Source organism: Equus quagga, chromosome 1 (genome assembly GCF_021613505.1).
Source record: "Equus quagga isolate Etosha38 chromosome 1, UCLA_HA_Equagga_1.0, whole genome shotgun sequence".
Taxonomy (NCBI): domain Eukaryota; kingdom Metazoa; phylum Chordata; class Mammalia; order Perissodactyla; family Equidae; genus Equus; species Equus quagga.
Window position 1 is genome coordinate 46,488,488 of NC_060267.1, and position 17,022 is coordinate 46,505,509.

A 17,022-nucleotide genomic window follows, 5' to 3' on the forward strand; every position below is an offset into this window, starting at 1 on the left:
AGTTATGAAATAACCCAGCCCATGGCAAGGACACATAGTATATAAATAGGAGTCAATTTGAACTGTTTTGGAAGTAATGATGTTTTTCATTGAGCTCTTCCTTCAGCATACCTTGTTGCTTTCCTGGTAGATATCGGTCACAGAATTTAAAAGAAACAAGAAATTTACTGAACATTCTGAAATCAGCTGCACATAGGAGTTAAGGTCAGAATATTAAAGGAATCACAAGCAGTGATATTAGACTCTCTCTTTTAAATCTAGACATGATAACTTTACTACCAAGCATTTTTTCCATCCTAATAACAACAGAATTTTTTCTTGGCAATTTTGCCCATGGCTTCATAGCACTGATAAACTGCATTGACTGGGTCAAGAGACAAAAGTCGTCCTCAGCTGATCAAATACTCACAGCTCTGGCGGTCTCCAGAATTGGTTTACTCTGGGTAATATTAATAAATTGGTATATGACTGTGCTTCCTTCAGTTTTTTGTAGTTTAGAAGTAAGAATTATTGTTCGTGTTGCCTGGACAGTAAGCAACCATTTTAGCATCTGGCTTGCTACTAGCCTCAGCATATTTTATCTGCTCAAGATAGCTAATTTCTCTTGCTGTATATTTCTTTACCTAAAGTGGAGAGTTAATAGTTTACTTCTTGTAATACTGTTGGCAACTTTGGTCTTTTTGGTTCCTCACTTTGCAGTGCTGTGCGTAGATGAGACTATGCAGACTAAAGAGTATGAAGGAAACGTCACTCGGAAGACCAAATTGAGAGATGTAGGCCTTTCAAATATGACTCTATTCACGCTAATACACTTCATACCCTTTACTATGTCCCTGACATCTTTTCTGCTGTTAATCGTTTCCCTATGGAAACATCTCAAGAAGATGCAGCTTAACGGCAAAGGATACCAAGATCCTAGCACCAAGGTCCACATAAGAGCCATGCAAACTGTGCTCTCTTTTCTCCTGCTATATTCCGGTTACTTCTTGGCTCTAGTTATCTCAGTTTGGAGTTCTAATCGACTGAAGAATGAACTAGTTCTCATGATTTGCCAGGCTCTTGGAATGCTGTATCCTTCAAGCCACTCATTCATCCTGATTTGGGGAAACCAGAAGCTAAGAAAGGCCTTGAAAAATGTAAGACAGATTATAAGATTACCACACGATTAACCAAATTTTGTGAGGTAAGCAATCTAATTTTACTAAATATTGTAAGAAATTCCGCAGGATTAGGAAGCAGTGTGTATTTCACATACTTATTCTATGTTATTATCTTCAAATTGAAGAATTTATGATCTATATGCATTTTTAAGAACTGACAACTTATCTCAGAAAATCGTTGCTCTTTTCATTGTAATTAGGACCAAACCTATGTACCGCAGTGTGTGTAGATTTTTTGTTTGAACCTCCAATCTTTTGGGTGTAATGATATTCAATTCTAAATCACACATTGAGAATGTATGATTGGGATAGATGTTATTTCTCTTGAATTCTTACTTCATGGTTAGTAGAGAACAGTCAGAACTATTGTTAAGAAAAGATACGCACAATAATATTTGAGTGGCAAACATATTTAGATTAAATTTTATATATGTGTGCAATAAACAGTACTGCAGAATACTACATTTAATTTAAATAGATGAAACGCTTAGAAAAATATCAACTTGTACTATAGGGATGAAGAACAAAGAAAAACAATCATCACCTGCTTTTAATGCTGCAATGTTTCATATGCAGTTAGAAAGTCATTTCTTATGGTTTTTAATTAAGAAGACCTCTTTCAAAGTTGAGATCTGATATCAAATTATTCAGTTTTCCTCCAAATCACCTTGGACCACTGTATTGCCAATCATGTTCTCCATCATGCTACCTAAATATTCTTTTTAAACTTCAGATAAGAACACTAAGATCTTCCCCATCTTAAAAACATATTCACAGTGAGAATACTAACAAATTATGGTACATAATTCAATTACTTTTCTGCACATATTAAAATGGTATCTGTGATGTCTATGTAATACTTACAAGGAATATCTTCAAGATCTGTCTCATTATAATCTTTTGGAAATGAAATAGAATGTTAATATATTATTGATAGCAAGTTCTATTATAAGAAAGAAATTTATAGCCTTGTTTAACAACTGAATTACATTTCTATATTGATCCTTAGTATTATGAAATTTTAATAACACTATCTAAACATGAGATAAATCATTTCCACTTTATTGATTTGTTTTTAATCATGTAGAGAACATGCTATCACCAATAGGCTTCAAAACATAAAGTGACTCAAACAAAAATACTTTTAATATTGCTCTTTTAGCAATACTGCTGTGTCTGAGGGAGCTTCTGTAGGCAGTTGTCCCAGGCATCAGGCTGATCAAAAGTTTGCCATCTTTAACCTGTGGATTCCAAGATTGCCTTGGAGTCATCTCCATCCCAGACAGCCAGGAGGAGAAAGGTGTATGGAGCTGTAAAACAAAAGAAGTTTCTCTGTTTACAAGCACCGTGTAACTTATACATGTCACTTTGATAATTGGTATATGTCCTTACTTCAGTCTTGAATATCGGTTGTTTTTTCCTATCTCTTCATAAATTCTAAAGAATTTAAGTTCAATGTAAATGTTTCTATCTTCCTAAAAACATAACTGATTGTACAGTGTGGCACTTGTGGCTTCCTCATGATTATTCCCAGGATATTTTGCTTATAACTTCTGATTTAGCTCCTACAAATATTAAGTACTAATTATTTATAGTTATTATTCTAAGACTTGGATGTATTCTGTGAACTAGAAATAATTGCATTAAATTATTTCTATAAATCATATTGAATCAACAAAAATACTTGAGAGGCAGAAGGATCTCGTTGATGAGTAACACATAATGACTGAATTTTTAAAATATAATATTAATTTTAGTTATTATGCAATTAATTTTTATTTTAAAATATGTTTGTTCTAGCAATTACTATTCAAAATCTAAAACACTTGCATTCAAATGTATGCCTCAGGGGAGATAAAGTATAAATTTGTGGAAAATAATCTCTCTCACATTTGCATGTTTACACACCTGACTTTATCCTTTTACTCATTAGCACAAATGGAAATTTGCAGCTGCTGCCAGAGTTAAGTGGACATCATTAGCGTTTACTCTGGAAATTACATAGTGACTGACTGAAAGTAATAAGAGGAGTATACATGAATCTTGTCTCTCTTAACAGGACTGTTTGGTTTACCACTGGAATTACAATATAAGGAGAATGAAGTATTTCATGAAGATCTCAGAAACCATATCACATAATAGAATTTTGGCTTTGCTTTCTGGAATTATGATGAAAACATTTATAAAAAGCATCGTAAATGGATGTCAATCTGCAACTGTTTAACTATAAAGCTGTCCATGAGGCACAATATTAGAAATATTTTCATGGAAATGTCATTTGGAATGAAGGCCTCCTTTCTGGTCGTGGCAACAGTAGAACTCATCTTAGGAACACTATCATATCCCTATTGATTGCCTTGATACTTTTTTTGAAATCATTTGACAATGAATATAAATGTTATTCTGGGCTCTCAAATGTGTTTCATTGATCTATATGTCTGTCTTCACGAGAGAACCACACTATCCTGATTAATGCAGCCTAGTAGCAAACTTTGATATTAGGAACTGTAATCCTCCAATGTTTTTCTGCTTTTAAAATAATTCTTTTGGCTATTCTGGGTGCTTTGGCATTTCCGTATACATATTTTAGGAACAGTTTTTCACTTTCTACAAATAAAGCCTGCTGGAATTTGCCAGAGATTCCACTGAATATACTGATCATCTCTTTACCTGAATAGGCTCTCCTCATTCCAGATTTCAGCTCTGTTGGTCCTCCTTCCTTGCACAGCTCTCTGATGAGTTTAAAACCGTTTGGCCATTTATCCCCTGTATCTTTGTTATTGTAGGAGGAAATTTTGTCTTTTTCAACCTGCTACATTGTACTCCTAAGTGGGAGTCCTCACAGGTTAACTCTGAAGTATCAAATACCACAGGATCCAATGAGTAAGCAACAAACCTCCATGCCTGCTCTGTGGCAGACAGGCGGAAGGGAACGTGCTTTACACAGACAGGATGCTCACTCCTCATGAAGACACTGGATGAGCATAGCATTGTTATCTGCCCTTTACCAATGATTATACTGAGGCAGAGAGTGGTTTTAAAAGAGAGTCCAAGATCAGAGACGCATGAAGCCGAGAAGTTGGGTTTTCCATCCTGGCTGTCTGGTTCCAAGATCCTCTGCTAAAAACAATTATAAGTGCTACAGAAACTAAAATTGCAAAAAATCCAAGGGTAGAGGTTGATTTTAACATCTACTAATCTTAAAATAAAACAGTCAAAAATGAATTAAACAGAAAATACCCCAGATATTCATATTGGAAAGGTCTAGAATATGCAATGGAAAACACATATTCTTTTGAAGTGCAGGAGGAATATTTACAAAATAGTTAAATATTTCAAATAAATGTTAACATTTAATATTGAATAGACTCTGAAACTTTATCAAAGACCTACTCATGAGAGAGACGTTTGATAGCTATGAATAATGGATTGAAAACCCTGCATGGGAGAAAAGGGGGATTTAAACCTAGATGAACTCCTGACTCTGATTTTCCATCTTGGAAATTATAGGACAATAATTCCATCCCTGAGCTGTATGTGTGAATTTGTGTGTGTGTGTTTATAAGCTTATAAATAAGAAATTTATACATATGTATTAGCATTCAGCAACCAGCATTTAGGGTCTATTGGCTTTCCTGAAGTTCCCAAGAAAATCTGGGATGCTTTTGATAGGAAAAGCTTGAAATTTTTCCATAAATCTGGCATTAAAATATAAATAAATACATAGTGATAATAATCCTAGTTATAAGCAAACTCCCTCTAAAACTTGAGACATTTGCTGTATGTTTTATCCATTGGGTTTTTAAATTTTGCTAACAACTAGTGCTGCTGAACACAAATTATGGAGAGGTTCAACAAGGAAAAAATTGCAAAACAGTATGTCCTTATTTACATACTAGCAAATGAGAATTCAGCTTTCACTTGAACATCAGTTATGAAATAATCCAGCCCATGGCAAGGACACACAGTTCTATAAACAGGAGTCAATTTGAGCTGTTTTGGGAGTAACAATGTTTTTCATAAGACAGTATTGAGCTCTTCCATCAGCATAGCATGTTACTTTCCTGCTTGACATCGGTCACAGAATTTGAAAGACACAAGAACTTTACTGGACGTTTCAGCTGCACATGGAAGTTAAGTTCCAAATATTAAAGGTATCACGACCTGTGATATTAAACTTGGCTTTTTTTTCTTTCTAGACATGGTAGCTTTACTACCAAACATTTTTTCTGTTCTAATAATGACAGAATTTATTCTGGGAAATTTTGCCAATGGCTTCATAGCACTGGTGAACTACATTGACTGGGTCAAGAGACAAAAGATGTCCTCAGCTGATCAAATTCTCACAGCTCTGGCGATCTCCAGAATTGGTTTGCTCTGGATACTATTAATAAATTGGTATACAGCTGTGCTCCGTACAGGTTTATATAGTTTAGAAGCAAGAACTGTTGTTCATGTTGCCTGGGCAGTAAGCAACCATTTTAACATCTGGTTTGCTACTAGCCTCAGCATATTTTATTTGGTCAAGATAGCTAATTTCTCTAGCTTTATATTTCTTTACCTAAAGCAGAGAGTTAAAAGTATACTTCTCGTAATAATCTTGGGGACTCCAGTCTTTTTGGTTCCTCATATTACAGTGCTATGCTTAGATGAGAATATGCGGACTAATGAATATGAAGGAAACATCACTCAGAAGACCAAATTGAAGGGCGTTTTTCACCTTTCATTTATGACTCTATTCACACTAGTAAACTTCATACCATTTTCTATTTCACTGACATCTTGTCTGCTGTTAATCATTTCCCTGTGGAAACATCTCAAGAAAATTCAGCTGAATCTAAAAGGATCCCAAGATCTCAGCACCAAGGTCCACATAAGAGCCATGCAAACTGTGGTTTCCTTTCTCCTGCTACATGTCAGTTACTTCCTGGCTCTAATTATCTCAGTTTGGAATTCTGAAAGGCTGAAGAATCAACTATTTGTCATGCTTTGTGAGGTTCTTGCAATGTTGTATCCTTTAAGCCACTCATTTATCCTGATTTGGAAAAACAAGAAGCTAAGATCATACTTGAAAAACATAAGAAAGATTATAAGGTTACCATACCATTAATCAATTTTTTTGAGGTAAGCAATATAATTTTACAAAATATTGTAAAAAATTCCTCAGGATTAGGAAGCAATGTGTATTTCACATACATATTCTATGTTATCATCTTTTAATGGAAGAATTTGTGATATATTTATGCATTTTTAAGAACTGACAACTTATCTCAGGTAATCATTGCTACTTTCCATTGTAATTTGGATCAAATGTATGTACCACAGTGTATTTAGATTTCGTTGTTTGAACCTTCAATCTTTTGGATGGTAATGATATTCAACTCTAAATCGCACATTGAGGATATATATTTGGGAAAGAAATTATTCCACCATGAATTCTTTCTTCATGGTTAATAGAGCACTATCAGAACTTTTGTTAGGAAAAGATGCACACAATAAAATTCAAGGTTGACAAACATATTTAAAATAAATTTTATATATGTGTACAAAAACAGTACTGAAGAAGAATGTTAGATTTAATACAAGCAGATGAAAAGCTTATAAAAAATCAAGTTCTACAATAGGAATGAAGAGGAAAGAAAAATTATCATGACCTGTTTTCAATGCTGCTATGTTTTCATATGCAGTGAGGAAAGTCATTTTGTACAGTTTTGAATTAAGAAGACCTATTTTGAAGTTGAGATCTGATGCCAAATTATTCAGTTTTCCCCGAAACCACCTTTGGGCCTCTGAATTGCCAAACCACCTTCAGGCCTCTGAATTGCCAATCATCTTTTCCATCTTGCAAACTAAAAATTCTTTTCAAACTTCAGATAAGAACACACACAGTTTCCCTATCTTAACAATACATTCACAATAAGAATAGTAATAACTTATGGAACAAAATTCAATGACAATTCTGCATATATTAAAATTGTATCTATGATGTTTGTTTAATAACTATAGGCAATATCTTTAAGATCTGTCTTATTACAATCTTGTGAAAAATGATGAAATAGTAGATGGCTAGCAAGTTGCATTATAAGAAAGAAATGTATAACCTTATTTGACAACTGAATTTGCATGTCTATTTTAATTCTTAATACTATGAAATTTTAACAACATTTTGTAAAGCTTAAGATAAATCATTTCCACATCTGATTTATCCATTTGTTTTTAGTCATCTGTCTGGCCCAGTAGAATATAAGCAGTATAATGCAAGGATCTTGTCTATCTTGTTTCTTCTGACTCCCCAGGACATAAAAGCCAACCCATAGAATAGTTGGTCCAAATAATATTTGAATGACTAAATAAACAGGTGAATAAACCATATTAGGACAGGAAAATCAATGAAAATGAAACTCTCACAAAGTCTGCAGGTCGCATGGATTTCCTGGTTTTGTTTCTTCACCATTCAAATACCTCTCAGTTCCAATTTCTGCATTAGACTGGATAGATAAAATGTTGTCACCAATAGGCTCCACAATAGAGTGAGTCAGATAAAAAACACCTTTAATATTGCTCTCTTAGCAATACTGCTGTGTCTGAGGAGCCTTCAATATGCAAGTTATCCAGGGAATTATGCTGATCAAAAATATGCCATCTTTAACATGTGGCTTCCAAGGTTGCCTTGGAGGCATCTCCATTCTAGACTGCTGGGAGGAGAAAGGCTCAAGGAGGAGGGTTCATGGGGAGAGTTTTTGGGACAGGCCTGTAAATGGTGCACCTAACTTTCACTCACACAACATTGTTCAAATTTCAGTCACGTTGCCACAATCATCTGCAAGGGAGGCTGGGAAATAGAGTCTCTCTATATCCAAGAAAGAAGAGGAGAACATGGAATTTAGGACATGGAAGATGGAGGGCACTTCCTATTAATTCAACTGACATAGCCAATAAATTATTGTAAAACAAAAGAATTTCCTCTGTTTAGAAGCATGACGTAGCTTGTTCACGTCACTTTATAATTTGTAATGTCCTTACATCAGTATTGAATATCAGTTCTTTTTTCTATTTCTTCATAAATTCTAAAGAATTTAAGTTTAAACTACATATTTCTATCCTTGTTAACCCATAATTGATTCTTCACGGTAGTGTTTGTAGATTACTGATGTGTATCCCCAGTATATTTTGCTTCTAACATCTGATTTACCTCCTACAATGTTATGTACTAGTTATTTATAGTTATTTGCTCTAGCACTTGCATGTATTCTTTGAACTGAAAATAATTATGTAAAATTATTTCTATAAATCATATTGAATCAATAAAAATAGTAGATAGGTAGAAGGATCTTATTGATGAGTAACAAATAATGACTAAATTATTAAAACTTAAGATTAATTTTAGTTATACATTAATTTTAATTTTAAATTAAAATTCTTTCTAGCAATTTAAATTCAAATCTAAAATATTTGTGTTCAAACGTATGACTCGGGAGTTGAAAGTACAAATTAATAGAAAATAATTTCTCTCATATTTGCATGTTTACAAACCTGACTTCATATGTTTAGTCATTAGCACAAATGAAAATTTGCAGCTGGTGCCAAAGATAAGTAGACATTATCATTAACTCTGGAAATTATATAGCAGGTGACTCGAACTACTAAAAAAGGTATTCACGAAGCTCTGTCTCTCTTAACAGAACTGTTTGGTTTAGCATTGGAATTACAATATAAATAGAATGAACTATTCTTTCATGAAGATCTCTCAAACTATACGACATGGCAGAATTTTGACTGTAAGTTCTGAAATTATGATGAAAACATTTATAAATATGTCATAAATGGATGCCAATCTGCAACTGGGTAGTCTAAAGCTGTCATTAAGGCACAACATTAGAAATATTTCCTGAGAAATATGAGTTGGAATGAAGGTCTCCTTTCTTGTCATGGCAACAGGAGAACTCATCTTAGGAATACTGGGAAATGGGTTTATTGGATGGGTAAACTGCATCGAATGGGTCAAGAATGGGAAGGTCTCATCAGCTGATTTCATCCTTACCAGCTTGGTATGGCCAGAATCATTCAACCGTGGGTGACACTATCTGATTCATTTATAATGGCACTGTCTTCACATCTGTATGCCACCAGGAAACCAATAAAAGTGGTTACTATTCTTTGGGCACTAACTGATCACTGAACTACCTGGTTTGCCACCTGCCTAAGCATCTTCTGCTTCCTTAAGATGGCCAGTTTCTCCCACTTGTTTTTCATCTAGCTGTAGTGGAGAGTGAACAAAGTGGTTCTTATGCTTTTCCTGGGAACTTTCTTCTTGTTGTCTGTTAACCTCTTAATGCAGGATGCTCTTAGAAGTTGCGGATGAATATCTGTAGAGTACACGAAAGAAACATGACTTTGCATTTAGGTGTAAATAAAATGCTCTATCTTAAAAGCTTTCTTCTTAGTTTGACCTATGTTATCCCCTTTCTTCTGTCCCTGACTTCTTTGCTCCTTTTGCTCCTGTCCTTGATGAGACACACCAAGAATTTGTAGGTCAACTTGATGGGCATGAGGGACTCCAGCACAGAGGCTATAAAAGGGCCATAAAAATGGCGAAAACCTTATTCCCCCTCTTGATAATTTGCTTTATTTCCACTCTAATAGCAAGTTGGATCTTCCTTAGGGTACAAAGGTATCATGTTATGATGTTTGTCATGGTGATTTCAACCATCTTTCCCTCAGGCCACTCATTAATTATAATTATGGGAAACAGTGAGCTGAGACAGATCATCTGAGACTACAGTAGCATCTTAAATTCTCTATGGGAAAAGCCAAACTTTTTCTCCATAGGTAGAGTTTACAAGGGCTTCCTATATTCTATGAGAAAATACTAGAAGACTGTGTAGGTTCATTTTCAATTTCAATCTTTCTGTCTCCTTCTGGGTGTTGTTAAACAGCACAGGAATTTCCCTTACAAGTGCTGTTAACTAATCATTTTTTCTTAAAGTGATCTGACTTAGTGTTCGATTAATGAAATATCTTTGCTATAATAACACTTGCTTATAAAAGATTATTTGAGGCAAAGATTATAAAGATGTATAATAAATTATTAATAAATGTGTAAGTAATATAGAATACAATATCAATAAATGTATATGAAATAGTCATAGAAAGGGAAAACGAGTAATGCAATTTTTAAACTAAAGATAATTTCAAAATTAGAATAGAAAATGGGTTATAAAATATTAAGGGTAATATAAGAGTAATAATACTTTATTTAAACATAAAAGTATACATAACAGTCACATCTTAATAATTTTGGAAAGGATCTGAAGCAGTGGGAATTTTCATACATTATTCATAGGACTATAAATTGGTAAAACATCTTTATGCAACAGTATAGAATTATGTCATTAAGGTGAAGATGTATATCCTAAGAGACATCAATTGCAGTCTCATTCTAATACACTAAAAATCTTTGGTACGTGTGCACCAGGATATATGTGCAAAACTGTATACATCACTATTTTTCTTAATAGCTGAAATTGAGAAGTCATACAAATGTCCATTAGTCAGAAAATAGATAAATTATGGCATACTGATACAATGCAATACTACACAATAATGAAAATGACAAAATCAGATCTACAAACTTTTTAGTTCTTTGTTAGAGAAAAAAAGACATAGACATAGAAAAGTAATTTGTAAAACATAACAGTTATGCAATGTAATGTTTAGATATGTTTGCACAGATGTAGTAGTACTCTGACTGCTGTAATAAAATAATTCAGATTTATTCATAGTAGGTGGGAATGCAAATAAGTAGGTGGGAGAATTTTGCTTGATAGTGGTGCTATTAAAATATAAAAGAAAGATTATATACTGTATTATTATCTAGAAAACATACATGTCTAAGAAATTGCAATAAAAGCAAAGAACTATTTGTTTGAGATCACTTTTGTCATAATTTTTAGAAAGAAGTAAAGGAAAAAATAGCAAATACATCATCAGAAACACGTTGATTTTAAGTTACTCTTGATGAAGTAGTACGTGAAGTTAATCTTTCCATTAGCCCCAATGCTGAGAATGATGTATTTATCATAAGAACATGGAGAAGATTGGTAGTGTTCTCCTATCATAGTGAACCCTACTACTTAGAAAACTGGATGAAGACACATCTGTCAGTTAGAGTTCTCCCATTTAGCTGCCACCATCATCATCATCATTATTATGTATCACATTTGATGATTTATATTTAAAGTGTTTACATACATATGTCGGACAATGTCCAAGTAATTTCCTAAAGATCATTGTGGGTAACTTACCTTAGTAAATAGTAAAATTCAAGTCAAACTGAATCCATTTAGAAATTGAGTGTTCTTTACTCTAAGTGCACTGCTTGAGCAAGTTATTTATGGGAGATCTTAAAATCACAGAGTTTAGGCACAAAGCCCTGTTTCCAATATTGGAAGTAGAATAAAAAGACCACTGAAAAATTGAGTCATGGAATAGGATTGCATTATTGTGATGATGGATTACATTTTGCTTATTTGATTGATATTTAGAGATCAAATCTTGCTCCTTGTCTTGCCGTATAACAAGAGCCTGTGGTGATGGCCCAGCAATAGATTATCTGCCAAGAAAGAAAATCCATTAACAGTTCCTTTCAACTTGATAGAGAATGACTAGATGATCACTTTATCTTTTCCAAAAGTTTGGGAAAAGAAGGCAATTGTTAGCATTTTCTTAACACTACTAAAAATAAAAAAGCTTTAAGAGCTTGGTATTATGAGTGTTTAATCACTTTCCCCATTGGAAATGATTTATGGAAGAAGACCAAGAGATTGTCCATGTCACTGAAAGAATAAGACTGAGAAAATGAATAATCAAGATTAAGAATTCAATAGACATAAGTAACAACCAATTAGACACAGTGGAAGAAAGAATTAGTGAATTGAAAGATAACTACTCAGAGTGAAACATAAAGAGACAAAGAGATGGAAAATACAGGCTAGAGGGTAAGAGACACAAACATGACAGTCAGAAGTGTGACATTCTTCTGGAATTCTAGAACATAGAATAGAGAAAATGAAGTGGTAGGAATATTGCTGAGATTTTTTTCTAAAAGTGATAAAACATTTCAATTAATTGATATAAGATGATAAGATAATGAGATAAGATAACAATAAAATTTAACTCATGAACACTACAGGAAACAAAAGACCAAGAAAAAATATCTCATAAATACCCAAAGAAAAAGAATAGGTTATATTAAAAGGAATGACTATTTGAATAATTTTTAAATAAGCTTTGTATGTTCCTGGGGGACAGTTATAGTTCAGCTGATTGTCAATTTAGGTTGGATATTGCTGGGAAATCTTGACTCCAGAGATCTCTCATTCTCCTCCTAGGGCCTGTGTATTAGCCTGGGAAGGTTCTCATGGTAATTGAGGAAGAGGAATACTAGGAAAGCCCCAATGTGGAAGTCATTTTAAATCTCTTTGTGTCACGTCACCTAATCCCCAATTCATCAAAGGAAGTTTACATGATTGAGCTCAGAGCCAAGGGACAAGGCAGTCATCTTGCCCATGTTGGAGGATACTACAAAATTACTTTCCAAAGCCTGTAGCTACAGTGAAGATAGTGAAGATTAAAGAATTTCAGGAAAATGAAGCAATCTATCCCAGTTTACACTCTTGGTTAAATTTTTCAGGTTCCTCCCATATATAAAATATGCTCATTCCTATCTGAGCATCTCCCAAAGTCTCATTTAGTTACAGAATTAGGCTTGAATTCCAGGATCTTATGATCCATATTTGGTTTGGTTTGTCGCTCTTCATTTGGTAATCAAGGAATTAAAAAGATAAGTTATCTCCCTGACAAAGATGTAGTACACAGGTTTGAAACAGGACAGGATAAACATAACAAAAAGTCCCATTCGAAGAGGGGAGGAAGAGAAACATACAGCAATTCTAGCTCATAGGAAATCAGAAATAATGTGTGGCAAATACTTTCATGACTCTCTTGTTTGTTCTCTTTCTTTAAAAATTACTTATTTTAAAGTTTTTTCTAGCTTTATTGAGCTAAAGTTGACAAAAAATTTAATATATTTAAGGTGTATATCATAATTTTTTGATATATGTATACATTATGCAAGAATTCCCACAATCAAGTTAATTAACAGACCCGTCACTTCACATCGTTACTTTTTTAAACGAAAAAGCTTAAGATTTACTCTCTTAGCAAAATCAATGACACAATTTAGTATTATCAACCATAGTTACCATGCTATACATTAGATCTTCAGAACTTACTCATCTGATAACTGAAAGTTTGTTCCCTTTTAGCAACCTCTCCACTTTTCCCCACCCCCAGCCTCTGGCAACCAATTTTCTACTCTCTGTTTCTATGAGTTTGCCCTTTTTCGTTTTTTTTTAGGTCTCTCATATAAGTGCATTGTTTGTCTTCTCTGTCTGGCTTATCTCACTTAGCATGGGGCTCTCAAGATCCATCCACGTTGTCACACATGGTAGGATCTCCTTCTGTTTTAAGGCTGAATGATATTTCAGTATATATAGTATATTAAATTATACTATATTATATATATATATCATATTAATATACTATTACATATATTGTATCTATCTATCTATCTATCTATCTATCTATCTATACACCACATTTTCTTTATGCATTCGTCTGTGAACAGACACTTTGGTTGTTTCCATATCTTGGCCATTGTGAATAACGTTGCAACAAACATGGGAGTATAGATATCTCTTCCAGATAATGATTTTGTTTCCTTTGGGTATATACCAAAACATGAGATTGCTGGATCACATGGTGGTTTATTTTTAATTTCTTGAGGAGCCTCCATACTGTTTTCCATAGTGGCTATAGCAGTTTACATTCCCACCAACTGTACAAGAGTTCCCTTTTCTTCACATCTTTGCCAGAATTTCTCTCCTTACTTTTTGATGATAGCCATTCTAACAAATGTGAGGTGACATCACACTGTTCTTTTGATTTTCATTTCCCCGATGATTAGTGATGTTGAGCACATTTTCATGTACCTATTGACAATTTGTATGTCTTCTTTGGGAAAATGTCTTTCAGGTTCTCTGCCCATTTGTAAGGATTGTTTGTTTTTTTGCTACTGATTTGTATGAATGCCTTGCATATTTTTGATATTAATCCTTTATCAGATCTGTGATTTTCTCCCATTTCGTAGGTTGCCTTTTCACTTTGTTAATGGTTTCCTTTTCTGTGCAGAAGCTATTTAGTTTGAGATAGTCTCTCTTATTTTTGCTTTTATTGCCTTTGTTTGCGTCAAATCCAAAAAATCATTGTCAACACCAAAGTGAAGGAGCTTATCTGTATTTTTTTTCTAGGAGTTTTATGGCTTCAGGTTTATGTTCAATCTCTAATCCATTTTGAGTTTATTTTTGTGTATGGTGTTAGATAGGAATCCAGCTTCATTCTTTTGCATGTGGATATCCTGTTTTGCCAAGACCATTTATTGAAGGAACTACCCTTTCCTTATTGTATATTCTTGGTGCCATTGTCCAAAATTAATTCACTATATATGCATGGGTTTGTTTCTGTGCTCACTGCTCTATTTCATTGATTTATTTGTCTGTTTTTATGCCCATACTGTACTGTTTTGATTACTATAACTTTGTAACATAGCTTGAAATCAGGAAGAGTGATACCTCCAGCTTTGTTCTTCTTTATCAAGATTGTTTTGGCTTTTCAGAGTCTTTTGTGGTTCCATATATATTTTAAGATTTTTTTTCTATTTCTGTAAAAAATGCCATTGGAATTTTGACAGAGATTGCATTACATATGTGGATTGCTTTGGGTAGTCTGGACATTTTAACATTATTGATTCTTTGAATCCATGAACATGGAATATCCTTTCATTTATTTGTGTCTTCATCAATATCTTTCATTAATGTCTTACAGTTTTCAGCAGAGATTTTTCACCTTGTTGGTTAAAGTTCTGCCTAAGTATTATACTCTTTTTGATCCTATTTTAAATGAGATTGTTTCTTAATTTTTCTGATAGTTTGTTGTTAATATATAGAAACACAATGGCTTTTGTATATTGATTTTGTTTCCTGCATTTTTACTGAATTTTTTGTTAGTTCTCCATTTTTTGGTGAATTTTTTATGATTTGTTTATATATAACATTATGTCATTTGCAAACAGACAAAATTTTGCTTCTTCCTTTCTTATTTAGATGCCTTTTATTTATTTCTCTTGCATAATTGCTCTGGCAGGGACCTCCAGTATTATTGAAGAGGAGTAGAGAAAGTGGGTGCTGTTGTCTTTTTCCTAATCTTATAGAGAAAGGTCTCAATCATTCACCATCACGTAAGATCTTTGCTGTGGGCTTATCAAATATGATCTGTATTATTCTGAGGTATGTTCCTTTCATACTTAATTTGTTGAGAGTTTTTAACATGAAAAGATTTGAGTCATTGCCTTCTTTATTGATAACAGTTTCTAGAGATTTAGTCATCCTCTCCGTCCTGGCACAGAGAGGAATTCACCCTAACAAATGGAGATTTCTCTTATAAGTGTAGATTTTCTTTACACATGGGTAATTTCTACTAGGTTTTCAGAGCTTTTCCTGTGTCTGCTGTTTCTTAAAAAGAATCAGCCTAAAATATTTCTTATGCCAAAGAGGCATATTTTGGGGTGACAACTTCTCTTCCTGGTCCTGTGGTTACAAAAATGTACTTTATACTAGGAAAAAAAAAATGTTTCCCTTTGTACATGGACTACTAATTTGACCCTGTTGTTTGCGGGTTTTTTTTTTTGAATATTATTATATTTGAGTGCATATTATTATATTTGGGTTGTTCCAATTTTTAATTCCTTCCATCTGTAGGATGCCTTCCGATTCATGTTCTTCAGTTGTGTGTTGATATAAAGTTAACAAAATCTTACAATTTCTTTAGGTCTATATAACCTTCTGTTAGGGCTCAGGGTAGGCCACCCCAAAATATCCCATAATAGCATATTGATTATTTTGAATTTGAGTTACTTGAGAAGAAAAAGAGCATTCTGACCCTCCTATATCTGTTCCCCTGAAAGCAGGCAATAAAATCTCCTCTGCGAAAGGTGCTCTCACTACATCCTTATCACCACAGCTGGGGAATTCAGAGCCAAGAAACAAACCTTGCTAATTTACTACCTCAAGCCTAAACTCTGCTTAAATTCCTCACTAATTATGTACCCCAAACCTAAGTTTCTTTGTCCTGTCAATTCTTCACAAATTTATTGTTTCTTTGTGTAAAAGATATATATACTCCCTACCTTGTTCACTCTCGGAGCATCATTTCTTTGTGGTCTCCAGTACATGCATATTAAACTGGGTTTTTCTCATGTTAATCTGGTCTTGTGTCAATTTTACTGTTATTTGAGTCACAAGAACACAAGAAGGGAAGAAAGGGGATTTTCCCCTGCCCTGGCAGTTTTGGGGAGCCAGGCAAGAGAATCACCAGCTGGGAAACTGCTTTCTCCTTGAAGCTGTTGCAGCTCAGAGATCCTGGGACCTCTGACACAGAAGCCAGAAAAAAGGTAAGCCTTCTTATGATGTCAGCCTCCCAGACCTCTGCCTGCAGAGTCCAATGGGAATGAAAGTGGTGAGAGTTTCTTTTTCTCTCTCTAAATTTAGATTAGCAGGAGAAAATATTTGTGAAACTAGTTTCTTGGACGTTAGTGACTTTGGCATCTGGTAATGAGTACTTTTGGTTTGTTGATCCTTTCCTCCAAGGGAAGGTCTTTGATTTCCTTTGTCTCTGCCTGTTGAGTCATTTGTCATAAGGAGGAAGAACCATAGGGCAGGACAGAAGGTACAGGCCCTTGATATGC

At 34.0% G+C, this 17,022-nt stretch overlaps 2 protein-coding genes across 2 annotated transcripts; both read left to right on the forward strand.

Annotated features, from left to right (window-relative positions):
- Positions 1 to 263: 263 nt before the first annotated feature.
- Positions 264 to 1,169, forward strand: LOC124241571 (putative taste receptor type 2 member 33). The gene has a single exon (XM_046665481.1). The coding sequence runs from the start codon at positions 264 to 266 to the stop codon at positions 1,167 to 1,169; it is 906 nt and encodes a 301-aa protein (XP_046521437.1).
- A 4,192-nt stretch (positions 1,170 to 5,361) lies between these two features.
- On the forward strand, positions 5,362 to 6,270 carry LOC124241637 (taste receptor type 2 member 50-like). The gene has a single exon (XM_046665591.1). It carries the CDS (start codon positions 5,362 to 5,364, stop codon positions 6,268 to 6,270), a length of 909 nt encoding a protein of 302 aa, XP_046521547.1.
- The last annotated feature ends 10,752 nt before the right edge of the window (positions 6,271 to 17,022 follow it).

What these genes read in the sequence shown, in the direction of transcription:
- LOC124241571 (XM_046665481.1), top strand. Translation starts at nt 264, where the DNA reads ATGATAACTTTACTACCAAGCATTTTTTCCATCCTAATAACAACAGAA.
- LOC124241637 (XM_046665591.1), top strand. Translation starts at nt 5,362, where the DNA reads ATGGTAGCTTTACTACCAAACATTTTTTCTGTTCTAATAATGACAGAA.